Source organism: Astatotilapia calliptera, chromosome 8 (assembly GCF_964374335.1).
Source record: "Astatotilapia calliptera chromosome 8, fAstCal68.1, whole genome shotgun sequence".
Lineage (NCBI taxonomy): Eukaryota > Metazoa > Chordata > Actinopteri > Cichliformes > Cichlidae > Astatotilapia > Astatotilapia calliptera.
The window spans coordinates 8610653-8632512 of record NC_137429.1 but is presented as its reverse complement, the minus strand read 5'-3'; the positions used below and the strand labels follow the sequence as shown (position 1 = coordinate 8632512).

At 38.9% G+C, this 21860-nt stretch overlaps 1 protein-coding gene across 1 annotated transcript; it reads left to right on the top strand.

Annotated features, from left to right (window-relative positions):
* The first annotated feature begins 986 nt into the window (after positions 1–986).
* Positions 987–18295, top strand: LOC113027632 (5-hydroxytryptamine receptor 3A-like). The gene is made up of 12 exons (XM_026177269.2): positions 987–1960; positions 4494–4559; positions 8526–8591; positions 9544–9707; positions 10314–10358; positions 10492–10601; positions 14736–14905; positions 15029–15186; positions 15882–16092; positions 16164–16337; positions 16480–16550; positions 16788–18295. The coding sequence occupies exons 1-12, from the start codon at positions 1924–1926 to the stop codon at positions 17010–17012; spliced, it is 1497 nt and encodes a 498-aa protein (XP_026033054.2). The 5' UTR covers positions 987–1923; the 3' UTR covers positions 17013–18295.
* Positions 18296–21860: the final 3565 nt, after the last annotated feature.

The window sequence follows — 21860 nt, the reverse complement described above, 5'->3', positions numbered from 1 at the left end:
CATGTAAACGCAAAGACACAGGTGTTTTTTTAAAATGTTTTTTTTTTAAATTTCTGTTTTCAGTGATCCAAAACAGTGTTTACGTGTGGACGAAGGCCCTAAACGCATAGAAAAAGCTGGGTTTTCAAAAATACCCGTGTGTGTGTGGACGTAGCCTTAGTGATAATGTCCACAAAAAAAAGGAGGAAAGTATATTGTTTTTTTTTGTTTTCTTTTTGCTCTTATGAGAGAATTGAACCCTAAGCTGCGTAAAGCTGACACTAAAGTGCATGCATTTATGTTCTGGTGTCAATACACGCTGAACATGAAAATTACCAGTAGAAGACAAATTGAGTTATTATGTTAATAATATGAACGTTTTCAGTTTTATAGCTGAAGAAGCCTCTTAGATAAAGTGTGAAACATCTTCAGGAAATTTCTTTCCAAGCTTTTCGGACTACCATGACTGGGATGACTGAAAACCTACACTGTCAGTAACTTTCTCAGCTTTTCCAGTCACTCCCTATGCTGATGGAACACTTGTTGTGGTCTCTCTCAAACCACTTCTAAAGTCTCGATATGCTAAAATTAAGATGCAAACATGTAAAAGCATTTACCCACATCCTGATTTTACCCGAGCCAGTGCAGTAAATGATTTCCTAGATATTGTGTTGTTTTACATCAACATCTAACACAAACAATGAACATGAGTCTTGTATTTGTCGATGGTCAAATGCTTTAGCATCTTAATGTGTCATATGTTTGGATTCTTCCAAAAAACCTGTTTTTTTATATCAAGTTACTTCTTATAAAGTGCAAGAAGTCAGTGTCCATTTGTTGCCTAAGCTTGTTATCTGTCATATCATTTTGAAACAATAATATTAATAATAAAAATCAATTCACATTTTATACGTTCTATTGCATCACTAAACTTCCACCGTCCCCTGTAGTAGTTTAGTAAGTATTTTCAAAGAGCTCTAGTTTCATCCTATCTGCCCAAAGCACATGCTTCCAGTATGCTTAATATAAAGGCTGTCCTTAGCTGGGTTTAGTGATGATCTTCTCTGAAACTACAGTTCCCAAGATGGTTAAGTCACTCACTAGTGCCTTGGCAGTTGTTCTGGGTTTTTTTTTTAGATACTTCTAACTAGTTTTCTTTCCAGTCTTTAAAATATTTTGACTTCCTACCTTTGCCAGGCTTCTTTTGTACTGTGTGCCTCTCTTTGAATTTCTTGATGATTCTTCTCATTCCTGTTCTTGACACTTGGAAATGCTGTGTAACTTTTTACAGTATATCCATCTACTGCTTTGTGAGCATCAATAGTTATTTCTAAACTGATTTCTTTTGTTGTCAGCTTGATGCATCCTCAAAACAGTTTTTTGCTGTTTTATACTAATTGTAAACTGGAAGATAATCCTCAAGTTTAACTTGATTTTACAAGCTTTGAGCATTACGAAGTTAAAGCACATAATTGCACAGCAGTGGTTTGCCACTTTTTCAGGGGGCTAGTAATACTGACCCTGTTTTTTTGTTTTCTTTTTCTTTTTTTAAATAGGGACTAACAATTTTGGTCTCATTTGCATATAAATTGAGACAAACCAAATTTTATGATTTAACTTTTGTTTTTATACAAAATTGTCTTCATATTATATTTTCAAACCTGTGATTTGTCAGACTTTTGGCCCCACTGTGACACTTATGTATGTGTGATACATGATGCAATGCTGGTCACAAGCTTTTTAACTGTAGCATTTAAGATTTTCACTTAGTTTAATTGCTCTGTCTATTGCCTAAGACACTGGTCTTAGGATTGATATTGGGATAAAACCATGATTGGTCTTTATATTTGCCCTGCCCCCTTCTAGGCCATTACATTAATAGAGCAGGAATCATCTCCTGCCCACAGAGAGAGCGATGATCATCACTGATCTTTCAAAGCCACAATGATTACAGGTTTCTTCTTCCTGCTCTTCTTCATGGGTAAGTGCATTTAATTTTTGAATTTTTAAAAATTCATACAGGTTATAATTTCTGCTGCTTTACCATTTAAGGCTTTTATTCTGGTTAAGAAGAAAAGATGATTGCAACATGTATATTATGTGCTGCCATCACTCAGGGTACTATCTCTCGTGGGCACAAGGGATTATAAATTGAATTATAAAATCTTGCTCTGCTTCCAACACAATACAAATATGCGTATTTCAGAAATGTGATGCAATGTTCATTTTTACAATTAAATTGTAAAAATGAAAGATAAGGAGAAACCAGAAAGCAGAGCATTACAAGTTTTGGATATAATAAAAGAAACGTTCTTGCTCTAGAAAAGTTTATTAAGATTGGTCATCTATGTACCTGCAAATCTTTGTAGTGTATGTGTGTGTGTTTTGTGTCCAAGATTTAGCCATTTACCTGATTTTGATATTTGTAAAGATTTAGTATTATACACTTTGTATATAAAAAGCAATATCTGTTTCCTGCCTACAAAATTGTGGTTTCTACAGCCCTCTAAATCTGCTGTGGATGATTGGACATCCAAATACTAATTCCTAATGACAACTACAGACAGAGATTAAGTTATGCTTAATTCCTATTAAGAGGTATTCAAGAGAAAAAAAAAGAAGTGTTCAGGAAATTCTGCAGTGGTCAGAGGGGAATGATCGTTCTTTCTTGCATTTTGTAAAGTTAAGAATGAATTACCCTCCTGCCTCCATTTCTTTATATTGATCATAAATGATGTGCAGAGAATTCAAGTGCACTTACATGGAATTATTTTTATTTCATAACTATTGCGGCCCTAGCAGGCCCTCCTCCTGAAATTGACCTTATGTGGGTGTCTTCTGCCATATCTCCTGCCTTAGGAGCCAGCTTTTTTGTACAGCTGACTCCCATCAGCAATTAAGAATACTTAAGGCCAGAGAAAAGTGAGCTCTAGTGCCAGAAAGCCTTGTTGGGTTGCAGCTAGTGAGCGATGTGTGTGGTGGTTAATTGCTCCTTCTGTGCAGAGAGGAGTGTATTTGGGTATCGACCCTTTTTGGCTTATTTTCAGTTTATCAACAGTTTTGTTGTTTTCTTTCTTTTATTAATAGAAACATTAATAAAACGTGTTAATTTAACCATTTTACCTCCCTGTCTCCTTTTTTCAACCTGGAAACCTTTTGTTACTTTCCCTCATCCCCTGGAGCTTTTTAGGGGAACAATAACTTGCGAGCAAAAACACAACAGTATGTGCTGTAACATGTCCTTGCTGGAGATTGAGCAACTTTTTGTTGGCAGGTTTAAATTTTGCTGTTTAAATGTTTTATTTTTTAAATCCCAAAAGCTACAGTATATAATACAGGGACAGCAGTGCAGAGGCTTCAGAACTTGCCTTAGAATCCTTTGATTTAAACAGTTTCTTCAGCAGTAATGTAATCCAGTGATTGTTGTCAGGATTTCCACTGTTACACAGCAAACAATAATTGTTAATTATTAATTCGGCAATCTTTTTTTCCAAATTAAGACAACACTGCTGCAGTGTAACTCAGTTTAATGATGTAGCCTGAAGTGTCTTTCAAAGTGACCAATAACATCAGTAACCCGTCCTCCTTTGGGCTCCGCCCCCCCAAACTTTCAAAAGTTGATTCTCTCTGGATTATGTTTTTCCTCATGCTTAGGTTATGATATAAAAATTATTCAATAGGTTTGCGCTAAACTACATTCTTCAAAAGCACTATCAAAACTGCATTTTAAATTGTGCCCAACATGATTTTACTATGTTGTTTCGTGCATCTAAAATAACAAGTCATGAAAAATATCTTCAGCACCAAAGCAGCAATTATAAATAGGAAAAAACTGAAATTAAATGTTTGGCACATTGAAATTAGTTTTCATCCTGTCCCATCATATTTTAATTTCTCACTGAAGTGATCATTCGCTGAAAAAAGGAATGTTTCCTTTCCTTCATAAAGAATCTTTTATCCCAACCAAGCATCAGGCCCTTTATTACTGTTAATAATACTGATTACTAAGCATTGATACACCTATAAATCTTTATCTCATGAAGATAAAATAAGACAGAATAGCTACACATGTTAAATGTCATATTACACTTGAAATTAAAAAACACTTACACTGAGTGTTTTTGCTTGTAATAAGAATGAAATCTGTGAGAGGAACAGCTAAAAATTGCTCGAGAATGTTTTAATTGTATGCATTTGTCAAAACACAACTAGTCCCTTATCAAATCATTATATCATACTACAGCAAATCTTTATGAGATAATCAGACTAAACATTAAATGTATATGACAGTTTTTTTGTTTGTTTGTTTGTCTTTTTCTACACATAATGCTGAGGTAGACTGTCCCTAGGTTGATTCAGTGTCACCAAGTGTTTGCTCACAGGCGGTCACCTGATTGTTGCGGTTTTCTCTATATTATTGTAGGGTCATTATTTAAAGTCCATTGAGGTGAATGTTGTTCTGTGATTTGGTGCTATATAAATAAAACTGAATTGAATGTACTTTTTTCTGTCAGGGGGAAATGCCTCCAGCGTAGAGCTGCAAGATGACCAACAGACACTCAATGAGACTATTACCAGAGGTAATGAAAAAACACTTCAAAACTTATTTAATAAAAAAAACAAAAATATGCAGCACCTGGAACACAAAAATGTGAAAATGGACAGGTACATAAATCAACAATCTTTATGTGGTGTGCGTGCGTTCATGTTAATGTGTGTGAGAGAGAGAGAGGTGGAGAGAGTGACAAGTGGGGAGTGTGTATGTGTGTGTGTCACAAAATGTACTTGAAAATAAAGGTGGGAATCCAAAATAATGGCTCCCAGGAGCCAGAGGCAGACAGAGATTGATCAAGGGGAACTGGATCATCTGCAGTCCACAAGAGTACTGAAAACCTCACCTTTAATGGCAGATAAGTTAGATAGTTACAGTTAGGTGGTCCATTTCCTACTCTGGCTCTGCTTGCTGGACATCCCGGATGAGTGACTTAATCTCCTGGGTGAGGGATCGGATTACACATGAGGGAAGCAAAATGGTCTCTTCCTTCACAGACTCATCGAAAGAAAATTTTCAAGACAAAGTATTAGGCTTCACATTGAGAGAACCTGGTTTATAGGTTATTAAAACCTATAAAACCTGCTATCTAAAACCTGCCGGTGTCCTGCAGGTTTTAGATATCACCCTGGGTCAACACACCTGAATCAAATGATTAGTTCATTACCTCTCTGGAGAACTTCAAGACATGTTGAGGAGGTAATTTAGCCATTTGAATCAGCTGTGTTGGATCAAGGACACATCTAAAGCCTGCAGGACACCGTCCTTTGAGGCCTGGAGTTGCCCACCCCTGGGTTATGGTAAAGCTAAACTGAGTAAAAAATGAGAGCCCAGGATGGTTCCTCAGGATGAACCAGGATCATAGTAGAAGCGAAGCATTGTTTCAGGGCGTCGAAGCTTTGTCAAAACGAGTTATCCCAGTGGAAGGCAACCTTGAGGAGCTAAGTGGGTGAACAGCAAGGCAATCTCGCAAAAATCCAAATACTCACCAATAATAAATCGTTGGTAAAAAGGAGCAAAGCCCAAAAAGTGTTGAAGTTGTTTGCTTTTGAGAGGAACTCACTCAACCAATGGTTGGACCTTGGCTGGCTCTGCCCTTAATTGACCCTTCTTATTCATGAAACCCACAAAGGAAAACAGATTGGACATGAAACTTGCACTTCTTACTAGAGATGGACCGATACCGATAAGTAATATCGGATCGGTCCAACTCTACTTCTTACATTTTACATATGTCATCATTTATTGTGCCCGCCAGTATCTCTAAAGTTACTGCTGGGCTTAACCTGCTGGCACACGAGGCAGTTCGACAAAACTTCATCTCATTCCACAGTAGAAACACTCATCAGAAGTTAGGTATCTGTCTCTTCCCAATGGACAGACGAGCCTAACCGAGCTGCATGATGGTTTGCTCGCCGCTCTCTTCTGACTCACTCTCTCAGGGATGGAAAACTTCATGGAGGACTCCCAAAAAGTTGATTATGTTTATTTGGACGTAGCGTTTTCAAGTTTCATCACTTATCCAAATGACTTCTTTAGTCTCAGCTAAATGCAGTTTTCCTCAACCTTTTAAACAGTACATCTGCATAATGACTGAAACTAACACCATGGGCCAACAATGAATTGTGAGGTCAATTTCTTGGTCATTAATATGAAAATGTTCATGACATTGATCAACAACCACTGATCAAAGACAATTGATCAGCACCATTCACAGACTTGAGAAATGGCTGCAATAACAGCATTGTAAGATGGTGAAAGATGTACCCTTATGCCTCCTCTTCGATTCAGAGATGGTCTTTCCCTTTTTACAGAAAGCCTCCTTGAATCCTGGGCTGAACTCACTTTATTAGCTGATAAGACGCTGTGTTAGGGTTGGATCCTTTGTCAAAAACATGTCTTGGTCTTAAACTTGCTAAACTCCTCAAAAGACTGTTCAAGGTTAGCTTTTAACACTACAAAACCTAACACCTGTGCCCACTTCAAAGCTCATCCTTATAACACAATCATAAAAGTTTTCTAAGGTGCTTGGAAAGAAAAGCTACTGAAATTCTGTAAGATTCTTGAAGGTGGTTCACCTTTCATCCGAGAAGCTTCTTTAATTCTAAAACCAAATGGTGGAGAGTCCCAGGTCTGTTGTGGGAGTTCTCCCTTAAGATCATTTACCCATTATTGATCATGCGTCTCATTACATGAGCCAAGGTGTGAAAAAGGAAAATGAGTAAAGTCAAGGGTTGAAGTGAGATCTGGCATGCGGGGAAAACCTTAAGGCCATGTCCATCTTTTTCTCTCTTTTTTGGCTTTCCTTCCTCGCTGAGACGGCGTTTTCGTTAAGGAAAACGCTCTCCAAAGCGTATACATTTGAAAATGCCATAGGGTGGGCATGATTAAATTATGGTTGCCGGCTGTGACAACCAGCCTCTCCTGACACTACACCCTGCCACAGTGACCGACTGAGAATCACTTTAATAAAAATTAAAGCTCAGTATTATACAGACACAAAAACATTCCCCATAATATATTCATATCCATATATACCATAATATCCGAATCATATCTCACATATGCAAAATCAATTAAAAAAAAAAATCATGATTAATGAAAAAATGTTTTAGGAAGCTATTTGCTCTTGGCTGCCGTAAGTTGGTGCTTAGTTAACTTAAGCTTTGTGACGGCTCTGATCCCAACCGTAAAAAAAATGACTTGCTTCCTTTCTTATTTTCCAGTTTGTACATTCCTGATTCCTCTTCAACTCCTCTCCTCACATCTCAAGTCCTTGTATACAAAATAAAAGTCACAAGAAGGGAGAAATTGAAGCAATTAAAAATGAGGCTCTGAAGCAAGCATTTCTAATTTTGTTAAAGTGATGTTGGTTAATTAATTGACAATTGGCACAACTTGCACTGAGCACATGTCATAGATGTAAAGAGTCAGGAGGCCTTCATTTGACCATTGGAATCACTCAAGGAGTTCATGTAATGTGCATGAAGTCTCTTCCTGACAGTTCAGAAACACATGCACATGATGCTGTAGCCTGCTGGAGGTAATTTTGTAGGTTTTTTTTTAGGGCTGTTCCTGGTTGTATTTGAAATAGATTCACAATGGTTATGCCTCCTAACCATATAGACTGAGATCCCTGAATTTCAAAAAAATGTTGTTTTATACTGTGGCATGTGAAACCCCCAGCAGCATAGACTTATAGCAGCATAACGTTGGAAGGACTTAGGGTCACCTAATCCAGACAGGATGTTTATGAGCGTTTCTTTCTTTATTATATGTTTATACACCGCTGTGCATTTATTGATGGCAGTGTGTCTTTTGTCTTGTCTTCCTTCCGTCACCCCTAACCTGTTGTGACAGGGAAAAGGGAATGTCCACACACATGTTCCACTTCTCCAAAACCACTCTCCTCTTCAGTCACTCATGTCTCTGCACGCTTTGCCACTCAGTTGCTCCTGGGAACAATCACACAGGGTTACAGGAGCAGGTCCAGGGAAAATCTATTTACAAAGAAACACAATCAGAAACTGACTTGTAAACACACAGTTTTAGATACTGCTTGACCGGGTAGACTAACGTAGGCTACTCAACAATCCGGCGACGAGTAGGACAGAACGGCCATTCTAAATAGTGCTCAGGATTGCAGGAGATCAGTGGCAGGTGTGATGATTAGCACAGGTGCGTGGGCCAGAGGCAAGAGCAGAGACAGAGGAGAGAGAGCGAGGGAGGGAGAGAGAGCACAAAACAAAACAAAAATAAACATGTTGCCTAACACCGAACCAGCCAGTGAGACACGGGGGCCATGACAGAAAAGGAGTTTTTCCTTACCACTGCTGCCTTACCAAGTGCTTGCTCAAAGGCAGTCATCTGATTGTTGGGGTTTTCTCTATATTATTGTGGTGTCAATACCTTACAACATAAAATGCATTGAGGTGACTGTTGTGATTTGGTGCTGTATAAATAAAATTGAACTGAATGTACTTTTTTCTGCTAGGGGGAAATGCCTCCAGCATAGAGCCTGAAGATAACCAACAGATGTTCAATGAGACCTTTACCAGAGGTAATGAACAAACACTTCAACAGTTCACAGAAATTCAGTTTATACATTTTAAAATGTTTTTTTCTGCCACTGTATTGTTTAATCAAGTCATAGAATCTAAGAAACTGAAGTGCTTCAAATAAAATTCTGCAAAAAAAATTTGGGGGCTGCAATTTATCAATATTTGTAATGAAGGGGAATTGTGAGATGAGTTAATGGGATATTATGAGAAGATAGTTGCATAAAATTATAGCTATATTGATAAGCAGGGTTTTGTCAAGGTGCAGCTTGGAAAAAGCAGGACTCAGGCACAGAATCTCTAAATGTAACAGTGAAATTTACTGTTTAATTTACTGTGAAATATTGCAACAACAGTTCAACACTAAGGCCTTTATAGAAATGACCACGGTTCAGTTTTTTTTCTTTTTAAGATCCCCTCTGGCAGCTTATGCAATCAGAATTATGATCTGAATGCACTGTTGTTCCAAACACATTTTGCTTTTCCAAGATCATCATATCATTGCTTTCGATCCCAACTTCATTATATACTGTATCAATAAAAAAATTAAAATATTTAAAGCATCGTCCTGGTTGTGGAACACTGGATCAGCATTTCATCCTCTCAAGGATACTTGAGGGTGCATGCGAGTTTGCCCAACCAGTCTACATGTGTTTTGTGGACTTGGAGAAGGCATTTGACCGTGTCCCTCGGGGGGTCCTGTGGGGGGTGCTCCGGGAGTATGGGGTGTCTGGCCCATTGCTACGGGTCATTCAGTCCTTATACAACTGTTGCAAGAGCTTGATCCGCAGTCGGACTTGTTCCTGGTGGTTGATGGGCTCCGCCAGGGCTGCTCTTTGTCACAGATTCTGTTCATAATTTTTATGGATTATGATGCGCTTAAGATGAGCATGAAAGTTAGCGTTTTTATACCATTTTTATATTCATTGACAATGTGTCTTTATATCATTTCAGAAAATGAAGAGAATAGTACTAAAAGCTGCAGATATGTTGACATTATTAACCACCTGAACTTGACCCAAGACAAGGATATGTACATTATGACAAGGCCTGTGGAAAATTACAGTGATGCTACACCCGTATACCATATTATGGGAGTTAAAGCCATCTTAGATGTGGTAAGTTGTTCTGGCTAATGTTGCTGCCTTTCAAATAATGAATAGGTCATTGTTCTGGGTCTTTGACCCAATGTTTTGTGTTTTTTGGACTTCTGAATTCTGTTTTCCATGATTTGTTTTCAGTGTGACTATTAGTTTCCTTACTGTTTAGTTTTTTGACATTTATGTATTTTCTTTTTAATTAAACCTGACAGAATATTTGTTTCTTTTTCTTTTATCTGTAAACGTCCCCTTCTAAAACAAACAAACAAACAAACAAACAAACAAACAAACAAATCATGAGCTTTTTCCACTGGAAAATGTTGTCGTCCACATTCAGTCAACATTGTAGTGTACTGCCTCCACTTTTGTTTATATGCTGTATCATAAAAGTAGATTCTGAAAATAACACACACAACGTGTTAAACTGTGCAACACATCAAGGGTGTTAAGCTTTTAAAACACTTTTTCAGTGTTTACACATTCTTACACATTTTTTTATTCCTATCTTTCATAACTTTTATTTGACTATTTTTGGGGACTTGCTCACCCTTCCTTCCCCACATGTGGAAAATCAACTTTGAAGCCTGGCTGAACTAACAATATGTTTGTTTTCTTTGCTCACAGAGGAAAACTGACCAGAGCCTTGTTTCTTACATTTGGGTTCAATATGTGAGTATTCTCTTGGAAATACACAATTTTCCGTTGTTGAAATTCAAATGTGTTATAATCATTTCTTTTAATCCTTTCTTTCTGTTTTTCTCTGCTTGTATCTTTTTCTTCTCTTTCACACCATCCTGTGTAGCATTGGTGGAATCAGTTCATATCTTGGAACCCAGATAATTTCTGTGGACTTGAAAATATAAAATTTCCTGCTGCAAATTTGTGGATGCCAGATATAACTATTGAAGAAAGGTAAATTTTATATGGAAACGCACCCACACTTACAGATGCACATATAGTCACTAATGATGAAGACTAAGTATATATTTTTTAATTTATCAAATGAATTGCAAACTGAAAAGGAATATAGCCAAGACAAGGTTAGAATTAACAACTGCTAACTTAAATATTGACATTGTGCTTTTAAACATCACTCTTATAAATCTCAGCCTCACAGAACCTTGATGTTCTAGCTGTCTGTCTGTTGAATATTATTTTGAAGTATTTTGCAGTGTGCTTTAGTAAAGTGCCTCCCAGTTGTCAGTTTCATAGGCATTAATGCACCTCCATACCACACGCAGGTGTTTTGAGTTGAGTGCTGACAACAACCCATCCTTGTTCTCTTTAGTCCAGAATATGCTGTGTCAATGATTTTAGAAAAAGAATATACAATTTCAATTTGTCTGACCACAGAACAATTTTCCAATTTGCCTCAGTCCTTTTCAAATAAGCATCGCCTAGACCTAACAGCATAAAGGAGGACAAGTAGGTGAGTTTTCTTACTTCCAGAAAAGCAGAGCCAGTGGCAGCTTAAAAATCAAAACGTGAAATGTGACCATGAGAACTTCGCAAGAAGTTCTCAACTTATGTAAACATTTACCACTAAGCCTCAGCACCCTTTTTTTTTAAAGCACATAAGGCGCTTGTCCATATGCAACAACAGCCTATTAAGTAACAAAATATCTGCATCTGAGTGGCCATCCTATCTGGAATACACTGTCAGATATCACATGAGAGTAAAGGAAGTCTGGTGGAATCAGTGTGACCCATGGTGAAAAAGGGGGATAAAGTGGAAGAGCTATTACAGTGAAGAGAGGGTGGAGCACTGCTAAGAGGAACAGTCATGACAGGAGCACATAGAGGCTGTTCCTCAGGTCTTCAAGGGACATGTGGGAGAATAGGAGGACAGAAAGACAAGGCTCCTGCCAAAGCAGTGAGGTATGGGTGTGATGTGAATGATGGGTACTCCTGAAGGCATGTGAAAAAGTGTGACCAGGTGGTTTGCATAAGCTGCTGGTGTACCTGATGTGGAGCAGGTCGCCACCGGACTGGTTCTGCATGCAAAATATTGCCAAAAGTATTCACTCTTCTGCCTTGACACACATGAACTTGAGTGACATCCCATTCTTAATCTATCCATAGTTTTCACCTGATGTCAAAGCTACTGGGACATGCCAACCTGGCAGGCAAAAACAGCACTGTAGTCCTTTGCCGTCTACTTGTTGAACTTGTTTGAGTTTAACGCCAGATAGTTGATGTAGTTTATGTGCTATCAGATGCACTAATTTGTGTTTATTTACAGCTGCCAGAAGGATGTAAAGTATGGCATCAACATATGAACACACCTCTCCTAACCCTGCCTTAGGCCAAATTGCACCATCCCTGCTCCTCCACAGTAACCCAGGCAGTTAGGGGTTTCTCATTTAAACTGTAGGAATGATTTACCTGGCGTTGAAAAAAATACTTGAATAACTTTACTTGCAATACACAACATCAATGTGACAAATTAATTCTGTGTGGACTTTCTGGCACTTTTCCACACTGCAAATGTCCAGGTCAACAAACTGTAAGATTTAATGTGTTTGAGCTAGTTATGTAGTGCTTACCTTTGCTTCAATGATGAACAAGTTCTTGTACTTCACCTGTTCCATGGTGGCATTGTTTACCCATCCAGATCGAAAATGTATATAACTGGAACTGAACTGGAGCTCTGCGAGAGAAGTCACCACTTTTAGGGATTTAAATAAAGCTGCTGGAACAGAATATGGATCACAAGTCTCCAAAATTCAGTTTCTCTTCAAATCTTTGTTTTTCCTCCATGGATAGACGAGCCAAGACAGATGAACAAACAACCACCTTTGTCCTACATTACTACCAACTGTCTATTTGTGGTCACAATGGAGTAATATTTTGCATGTCAGAGTAGTGAGCCTGATTGAAAACTATGGATAGAGTACAATATGACTGTAATAATGACACGTCACACATGTCCACACATACATGCTTTTCAGCATCTTTATTAACACTTATCAAGTTTGCTGCTACAAACACGTTCTGTCAGCTGCAGCTCTGCAGCTCACAGCCCAACTCACATCAACAACTACACTGAAATCCAGGACCTAGAAACCTTTAACCCGGTGAGGTGTAATTGCGGATGCCCTGCAGGTGCGTTCACCTCCCCAGCAGCAGGACCGCTGACCACGCCCCACCACATACCTATCGCCCAACTGAGGCCGGGGAGCCATCCGGCCGAACCTGCTCCCCCCCGCGATCAGGAGAGGGGACTGGCCCAGACCGTCGGCACCCCCGGCCCCTGCCCATCAACACGAATGTGTTCATTCAGTGGTGGCAGTTACGAGGTTGGTCCGGGGGCCAATCATGTGGCCTCCGCCTCCAGCAGGAGAAGCCCCTTGCGCAGCTCCTCCACCTCTGGCAGACGTGGACCCTCCTCCGTCTCTGGCTGTGCAGGTTGCCGACACGGTGGCTGCTCCGTGGTCCTCTTTCGAGGAGCTGGGATGGGTTCAGGCACTTACCGAGCCCCAGCCACTCCCCCATAAGGAGTGGGAATGGGTGAGGGGACAGGCTGCATCCTGGCTGGTCGCATCCTGGGGGCCGGAAATGACCAGACCTTCTCCACTCCCATGCACATCAGTGGGGGTCGCCGTGGTGCTGACCAGGACTGGATCAGAGCCGCCAAATCCTTTGCATGCTGCACTCGACCTGGTCCTGCAGTTCTTCTCGCCAACACTGCAACACCACCACCTGCTCCTGCTGTGTGGCTGCCAGCTCGGCCACCATTTGGGCCAGCTCCTTCCCTTCCTAGCGATTTAGCTGTACAGGTGCTGTGGCGATTGTGAAGTGGAGACTGTAGCTGCTGAGGGTGAACTACTGCTGAACCTTTGGATGGCCGACAAAACAGATCTTCCGATGTTTTCAGCTAAATCGCTGGACATGCTGGTAGGCAAGAAGTGAAGCAGCAATATTTAACACTTAGATTTAACATTTAAAATTTTGTTTTAAATATAAAAAGTTACAAATATTTTACTAAATGTTGTAAAAAAAAGACTGGAAAAAACATGTTTTTGTAAGGTTTTGAGCTAAATGTGGAGAAATGTTGCAGTTAATTTCAGCATGTTTCACTTTACAAATGGTGCCCCATAATCCTTGAACCTTCCCCCAGAGAGAGAAACTTTCACAACAGGATTGTCTACAGAAACATGATTTAAACATCCATAGCTTGGTTTCAGGGCACACATTAAGTGTACATGACTGCAAAGCAAATGTGTTAAATTTAGTTATGTGGTGGAGAGGAAAACTCATCGGAGCCTGAGCTCCCAGATGCTGCATTCACATTTCTCCCTGAAGTACAGACTGACTCTGGGTTAACACTTTAAGTCCTCACAACTCTCTGGTTGCTTTGGAACTAATCCTAGACTCGGAGGCAGCGAGTTCAGTCATGCAAAAAACAGAGTTAACAGCCTCAGAGGGGATTACTGTCTCTTTGGACTCTGCTAGTTGAAAAGCACAGTGGGTTTTGGAATGATATTCAGAACTCCCCATCTTCCCCCACTAGAAACAGTCTTTGACATTGAATCAACAGGGTTTTCAGTAGAGTCAGATGCCAAATTAACACAAACAGAAGCAAAAACATAATCGTTAACGGCAGAACTAGATCACAGCATCAGAGTTGACTGTCTCCTGATTGGTGATTTCAGTACTGGAGCTAAACAGTTCAGAAATATGACCCCTATTATTTTCAAGGGAACGAATTCAGTCTTTGAGTTCATAACATAATCACAATCGTCATTGCTGCTATCCTGACCAGGAACGCTGAAACCAGGCGAATCGTCCATGTTGAAAGCAGCCAACCCCTACTCACTCTCTTGATTCTACATCTAAGGGTCTGGAGTAAATATCAGAAATACTCACTACTAGACGGTTCGTGGACAACAACACCACCGGTGGCGTTAGGTGTGTTGCAGCAGGGACACATGGAAAAGTTTCAGGACACCAGCCCTCGATGATTGGAGTTTGAGACCCCTGCGCTACACTATATGTGCGTACCATATTTTGTGCCGTAATCTGTTTTCATTTGCTCTCATACAGGACAGACAAGGACAAAGAGACTAAAAGTCCTTATCTCTTAATTCACTGGTATGGTGGGGTCGAATACACAAATGAGCAGGTGGTGACAACTGCCTGCAGGATGCGTGTCTACAAATTTCCCTTTGACATTCAAAGGTGCAACATCTCCTTCAAGTCTATCATGCATTCTGGTGAGTCAATATCAAGTTCTACTTACATGTGTTTTTCGTACTCTCATATATATAAACCATGAAATATCACAACACATAGTCCTTTGTTCATCTGCTCACATTTATTTTTCTATTCCATTTTAGATAATGAAATAGAATTAATTTACAACAAAAACAATAAATCGATGACAACTTTGACACGCAGCATGATGTGGACCCAGTACGAGTGGACATTCGAGGACTTGACAGCCACAAACAAATCCAGCATTATGTATCCACATCAAACTGTAATTATTTACACGGTAAGTACTTCTTAACCTCTTAGGTCCTGGCGTCCACATATTGGGACATCACATTTTAGGTTTAGACCACAATACTAAATTTTGCAAAGATTTCCAAATAGCAAAGAGAAATTAAAAATGCATGCCATGAAAGGGTTTGGGTCTTAGGAGGTTAAAGCAGAAACACAGATGTGGAAATTGAGTCATTAGCCACATTTTAATAACATTTGTAATGAAAACAAAATTGCAGTTTGTTTTGAAAGGGTTTTAAAAACTCAGCAAAAAAGTTGTTTTCCTTGTGGTTTCGTTCCCCCTGAATCATACACAGCATTTATTGGACAAGTACTAGATTTCTTTATCCTCCTAACCCTCTTTTAAGTACAATCTAAAAAGGCCTGCAGCCACTTACCACATCCTCAGCACATCATGGCTTATACTGTAAACTTGCTGTTCCATACAGAAGATTATCAAAGTTTACTCCTGCTATGCTGGAAAAAAAAAACACATCTGTATCCAATAAAACTTTAAAGCAAAGCATTTGTCCTTGTATTACAAACATTATTTTATGTTATTATAAGTTATTGGTCATATTTGATAAGTTCTTAGAGGAGTCACAATTGCAGGCAGCACAAGAAACCAACAACAGCTAAAAGGCAATAAGGAATTCTTTATTATTATTATTATTATTATTATTATTATTATATTTTATTGCACAGATCACGATGAGAAGGAGGTCAGTCCTCTACATTGCCAATTTCATTTCTCCAGTGCTCTTCTTCTTGGTTCTGGACTTGGCCTCTTTCCTGATCCCAGATGCTGGAGGCGAGAAACTCAGCTTCAAGGTCACTGTCCTGCTCGCTGTCACAGTGTTGCAGCTTATTCTGAATGACATTCTGCCCAGCACTTCAAAAAAGGTTCCACTTATAGGTAACAAAGTGGGGTTTATTTGACTGAATGCATTAATAAATTACATTACTGACATAGTCTGCTCTCCTCAGCTATCTACTGCATTGGGACTTTTACCCTGATGCTGCTCAGCCTCCTGGAGACTATTGTGATGATGTATCTGATTGAGAAAGACTCTGCAGCCCATCACAATGAGACAGATGAAGAGCAAAACCTGAGTGTAAATTGTGGAGACAAATGGTGCAAAGCCAACTTCTGTGTTAGAGGTGAGATTATCTAAACTCATGAAAACAGGTTTATCTTTAGTTATGGTTAAAATACCCACACATTAACATCAGCATTTACATGCCATTTAAATCTATCATTTTAATTGTGTACCCTTAATCATTTTGTCTTATATCCTCCCAGGAATAAAATCCAGTGACTGTGCATCTGTTTGTGATGAAAGTGCCGATGAAACACAATCTGTGACTGAAAAGGTGAGACTTTAGCTACACTTTAAAGGGCTATTTATTTAAAGTGAAGTATAAAAATCATTGGGCTTGCATTTGAGAAATTACTTAGAGAAAGAGATCAAGATGTTTGTTTGTATATTAGTAGAAAACCCTTTTATTTCAGTCACATTAGAAACAAACCATTGTGTCAAATGTAGTAGCAGTCAGTGGCCTAAATTTGTTGATAACTTTCTTTAAAATGTAAAAACAAAACTTTTGCAGAGAAGCAGCGACAAGCTGACAGAGGTGTCCCTTGGTCTTGAACAAGTCTCAGATGAACTGAGAAAGATTGGGAAAACAATAAGTCTGCTCAGCAGTAACGAGAAGGAAGAGAAGTTCGGATACTGGGCCAGAATGGTAAAAAAAATCAACAGGGCTTACTTCATTTTTTATGTCACAGCAGTCACTGTATTTTTGTCAGTTCTTGTTTCAAGGTGGACCAGCTGAAGTAAAATAAAATATGAATTCATTAAAAGAGACAGAACTTATGTATTTTTTTTTTTTTCATAAATGTCATTCATTTCAATCAGTCCGAAGAAAACAAATGTCCCATTGAGTACAGGTTGGTAAGGTGTTCACTTCTTATATTTAGTGATCTATTTAGCATCATCAGAAATACAGACCCACAGCTGAAGAAAAAAATCTGATATTTAACAGTGATTTCTGCTCCACTTTACTGTGGTGGTTTCAGAGCCCCAGCGTAACAAAAGCTGCAAGGAAATGACATTGTTATTTGTCGCATATTGTGTAGCATCAAAATTGTGAAATTCAGCATCAAAGGTTTGGTTTCAACCAGTTATGAGGTAAACTTGTGTAGTAGTCTTCATGACTATTTTCAGTGCTCCTTATCGCAATAGAAAAATTCCAACATTTAAAACATTATTAAAATGTACATTTATATTTAAGGTGGTGCAGTATGACAAATTATATCAGATGATGATATTAAACTGTCTATTGTTTTATATTATACTTAATTCTTCATTTTGTGCTGTGTAAAAACAGTAATGTGATCCTTTGCCCTCCAGCCGAACATCTTCGAGTTTAACTTAGTCAAAATGCCAGATAGTTGCTGTGCTATCAGATGCACTAACTAGCATTTATTTAAAGCTGTCACAAGAACATCAAGTTCAGCAACAGCATATGAGACACCCAGCTAACCCTGCCTTACAGCCCCTATCACACAAATCCCTGCTTTTACCTGACACTGAAAAAATACTTGATCAACTTTATGTTATGGCACAACATTAATGTGAAAATGAATACTACCGGAACATTTCTGGCTATACAATGTAAATGTCCAGGTCAGCAAAATGTAAGATTTATGTGTGGTAACTGTTTAAGCTAGCTATGTAGCATTTATCTTTGCTTTAAAGATAAGCTGTTTCTTTTTCTTTACTTCCCACATGGCGATATTATTTACCCATTATTTACAGATGGAAAATATATGTAGCCAGGGCTGGACTGATGATCTGTGATATCAGGCATTTTCCCGCAGGACCGGCACACTTTTTATACGTATATATCTGAATTTACAGAAAATGCACTATATTTAATGTATGCTTTTATTGCAATATGAGACCATATCACACAGCTTTATATTTCTACTCCTTAGCCTTTAAATGATTTTCTTGTAATTATGGTGGACCTCATGTCCAATTTAAATTACATTTATTCTTTGCTTTTTGCAGTCAAAAATAATGTTTCAATATATATTTAGGACATATATACATGTTTAATGTTCAGTAAGCTTCACCACAAGCCTCTCAGAACCTACAGCCCCTTTATGCACCTGCATGCTTTTGTTTAAATAATTATTGCACACTTTCTGTAAATCCAATCAACTTCATTTCACTTCTGAAATATCACTGTGTGTGTCTCCTATATGATATATTTAACTGACATTTTTTATTGTAACAACCAACGATTTATACAGGAAAATAATGATTATTAACAAGGTTGCCCAAACTTTGGCATCCCACTGTATTAGTAAACTTATATCTTAACATATAAGGAAATTAATGTATGCTTAATTATTTCTATTTCTTGCTTCTTGGCAACAAATCTTATACTGCTCAAAGCTTGTTTATGTCCCCTGAAATGGTCCCACATTTGTAAGTGGGTTGAGCAGCAGAGTTGGTTGTGTGGATTATGTTCAAACTGGGAGCACAGACACTCCTAGAGTGGTTATCTTATGTCTGTTCCAAGCATTCCACATTTGACTGATTTGTCCTATGGCCTGTGCCATTCAAGTTGATGTTCTGCAAAGCCAAGTTGCAGTATTATTTGGAGTAAGCCCTACAGATTTGCAGTCAAAGTTTACAGGACGACATGGCTGACAGCTCTCTATCCAGACAATTTGAAAGACACTGCACACAGTCAATCTCCGATCTCGTAGGGATGGCAGGAGGCCTGCCATGACTGCCGTTCACCATCAGGTTTATCCAGTGTCTGCAACATGTGCACTGGAATTAGAGATGGACCGATCCGATATTACGTATCGGTATCGGTCCGACACTGACCTAAATTACTGGATCGGATATCGGAGAAAGATAAAAAATGTAATCCGATCCATTAAATATCACGAAAGCACCTCACAAAACTTGCAACACGCCGTAACTCACCTCAGAACGTTAGCACGTCGGAGCAGTATGCATCACGTGATAGAGCGGCTGTGGCATGCGGGACCTGTCGGTGGTCTGGATAGCATTTGGAGCTTCGCTAGCAACCCGGCATTTCATCTCCGACAAAGTTATCCCGAGAGAAGTAAAGCAAGTTTGTAAGTCCATCTCTGAATGTTTGTAAAGCATTCCTGCGTTAAGCTTAACAAGCGACTGCCTCTTCTTGCTGCTACTTCAATCATGAAACTGCTTAATGATCAGCTGATCGGCTTTTCTGTCGCGAGTCCGTGTCTCTAGTTTGCTTTTGGCCCACTTTGCACCAGAAAGAGGAAACCAGCGGCTGAACAACAGCAGCACGTTTAAGCTTGATCAGCTGTTGTTAGAATGTATTTAATATTAGTTTCTACTCGAGGATCTTTTTCTACGTAGCTGACGGCTGGTAACTGTGCAGGGGCGGATCTAGCAAAGTTTAGCCAGGGGGGCTGATAGGGCATTAACAGGGAAAAGGGGGCACAAAGACATATGTTAGAAGATTTTCTACATTATACATTATAACCAAATCTCTATAATACAATATAATCAAGTGAGCCTTATATTCTAACCAAGTATGCCTTATATTTTGTGTGTTCATATATTTTCACATAACCAAGCCTATTGTTGAAGAATTACCTAATCAAGTTTATTGTTAAAGGAAAACTGATACATTCCTTACCTAAGTGTCTGAAATGTTTGACAGCATGATATAATGATGCATTCTTTCCTATAGTGTCTGTGATGTCAGATAAAGCATGATATACTTCTGTATTTTTATCCCAGTGTGTGAAAGATCAGATAAGCTGATTTAATGTTTAACCTCTCGTCAACATCTGTTAAAAGAGGAAGTACTATGTAACCCATTTTTGCCTTATAAATAAAGCAAGCGAGCCTGTGCTCGGTGTGTGTGTCTTCTCAGAGAGACATTCACCCGTGCGCACGTTTTCTAATTACTCTCTGAGTCGGTCTGCAGTTGTCTCATTTCTCTTACTTGTGTTTTGAACAAATGTCTACCCCTGACAACATACTTTTCTTTCTTATTCTCATTTAAAATGTCTAGCTTTTAATAAATAATTATCTGACACCCAAAGTTTTAATTTGATGCAAAATGAATAGAAGTCCATTACTGTATATAGTGACTATTAAGTCTAATATATATACCCTAGTAAGCTATAGTACTTTTTCCTTTGGGAAGGTACCATCTGTGCAGTCTGCAATTTTGTTGAAGAAAGATGTTGAATCTATTTAATATTTCTTGAAAAATAATTGATTTCTGTGCATTTTTTTTCACACTGCATCAAATTAAGGTTGATTACGTCGATTAAGCATCATGAGGTGGAGCGTGAGGGGTGGGTCCCTATTTTTTATTTATTTATTTTTATTGTTGCTGGGAGTTGGAACCCTATTAGTTAGGTTGCTTAATATTTATGCTAAGTACTCTTTAAAATACCAGAATAGGGAGGATGGTGCAGGTTTAAGTTTATTAGATTGATCAGAATTGCTGAACTATGAAATATTTTTTTTGCATACAGGTATAACAGAATAGCTTTAGTGTAGTTGTTGTTTTAAACTTGAGTATGAACTTATACAAAATGCAGCAAGATATTTAAAAAACAGTTTTGTTGATTAAAAAACACTATATCGGATTCATATCGGTATCGGCAGATATCCAAATTTATGATATCGGTATCGGACATAAAAAAGTGGTATCGTGCCATCTCTAACTGGAATCTGAACATTTGGAAGAAAATTATGCTCAGCAATGATTCCAGGATGGAGAAGTGTGGAGAAGATGTGGAAAATGGAGTAACAGCTTTTGGCGGAGACAGTGTGATGGTGTGGGGCAGCATCTTCCTCACTGAATAAACAAGGCTTGTCATCACCGGAGGCAATCTGAATGCAGAGAGATATCGAGATGAGGTTCTGCAACCAGTGGCGATGGCATATTTCCCCAATCTGGGACCAAACTGATGACAGTGCTCGCCTCTGAAGAGCACGGCTATCAGAGGCTACCTCCAGAATTTGGGAGTGGTGATGATAGAAAGGACTGCCTGAAGTCCTGACCTAATACCTATTGAACACGTATGGGATCAGCTTGGGCATGCTGTTCTTTCCAAAATCACCAACTGTGGCTGTACATGGCTCTCATGTTACTGAGCCCCCCATTTGATAAATTAATGAATTATTAAATTGCCAGTATGTCTTGTTTCTCCAGACTTCAATCAGACAATCCAATAAACAACACCAAACATAGAGTCAATAGCAGAATAAACTGTTTTGGCATTGGTAGAGAGAATTTTGGTGAGTTTGTAATGGGCACAACCCAAATACTAGACTTTACAGCTCAATCCAAATCCAAATGCATTTTCCTTACAAACATGGCACCATTTAAGGGGAAACAAACAGGCTTTCCTAGAGTATAAGATTTATCACCAACAGGAACTGTTACAACAGGCCTCTGGAACACCAGAGGTCGCAATACATTGTGTCCTCGCTCAGACCCTCTCTGGTGGTTCAGCAGGCCTCGAGATCTCCAGGATCCTCGCCCCTCCTGTGGTCGCCGAGATCTTCTGCAAAGGAAACAAAACACCTTTTCCTGCATCTCCCTAACTTATCCTTTTTGGGACTCTGTAATCAAAAGCCT

Excerpts from the sequence above, each read along its gene's own strand:
- LOC113027632 (XM_026177269.2), top strand. The coding sequence starts at position 1,924 with ATGATTACAGGTTTCTTCTTCCTGCTCTTCTTCATGG. Across the intron at positions 10,359-10,491 it reads CTTACATTTGGGTTCAATAT|CATTGGTGGAATCAGTTCAT; the intron begins GTGAGTATTCTC and ends CATCCTGTGTAG. Across the intron at positions 14,906-15,028 it reads CAAGTCTATCATGCATTCTG|ATAATGAAATAGAATTAATT; the intron begins GTGAGTCAATAT and ends ATTCCATTTTAG.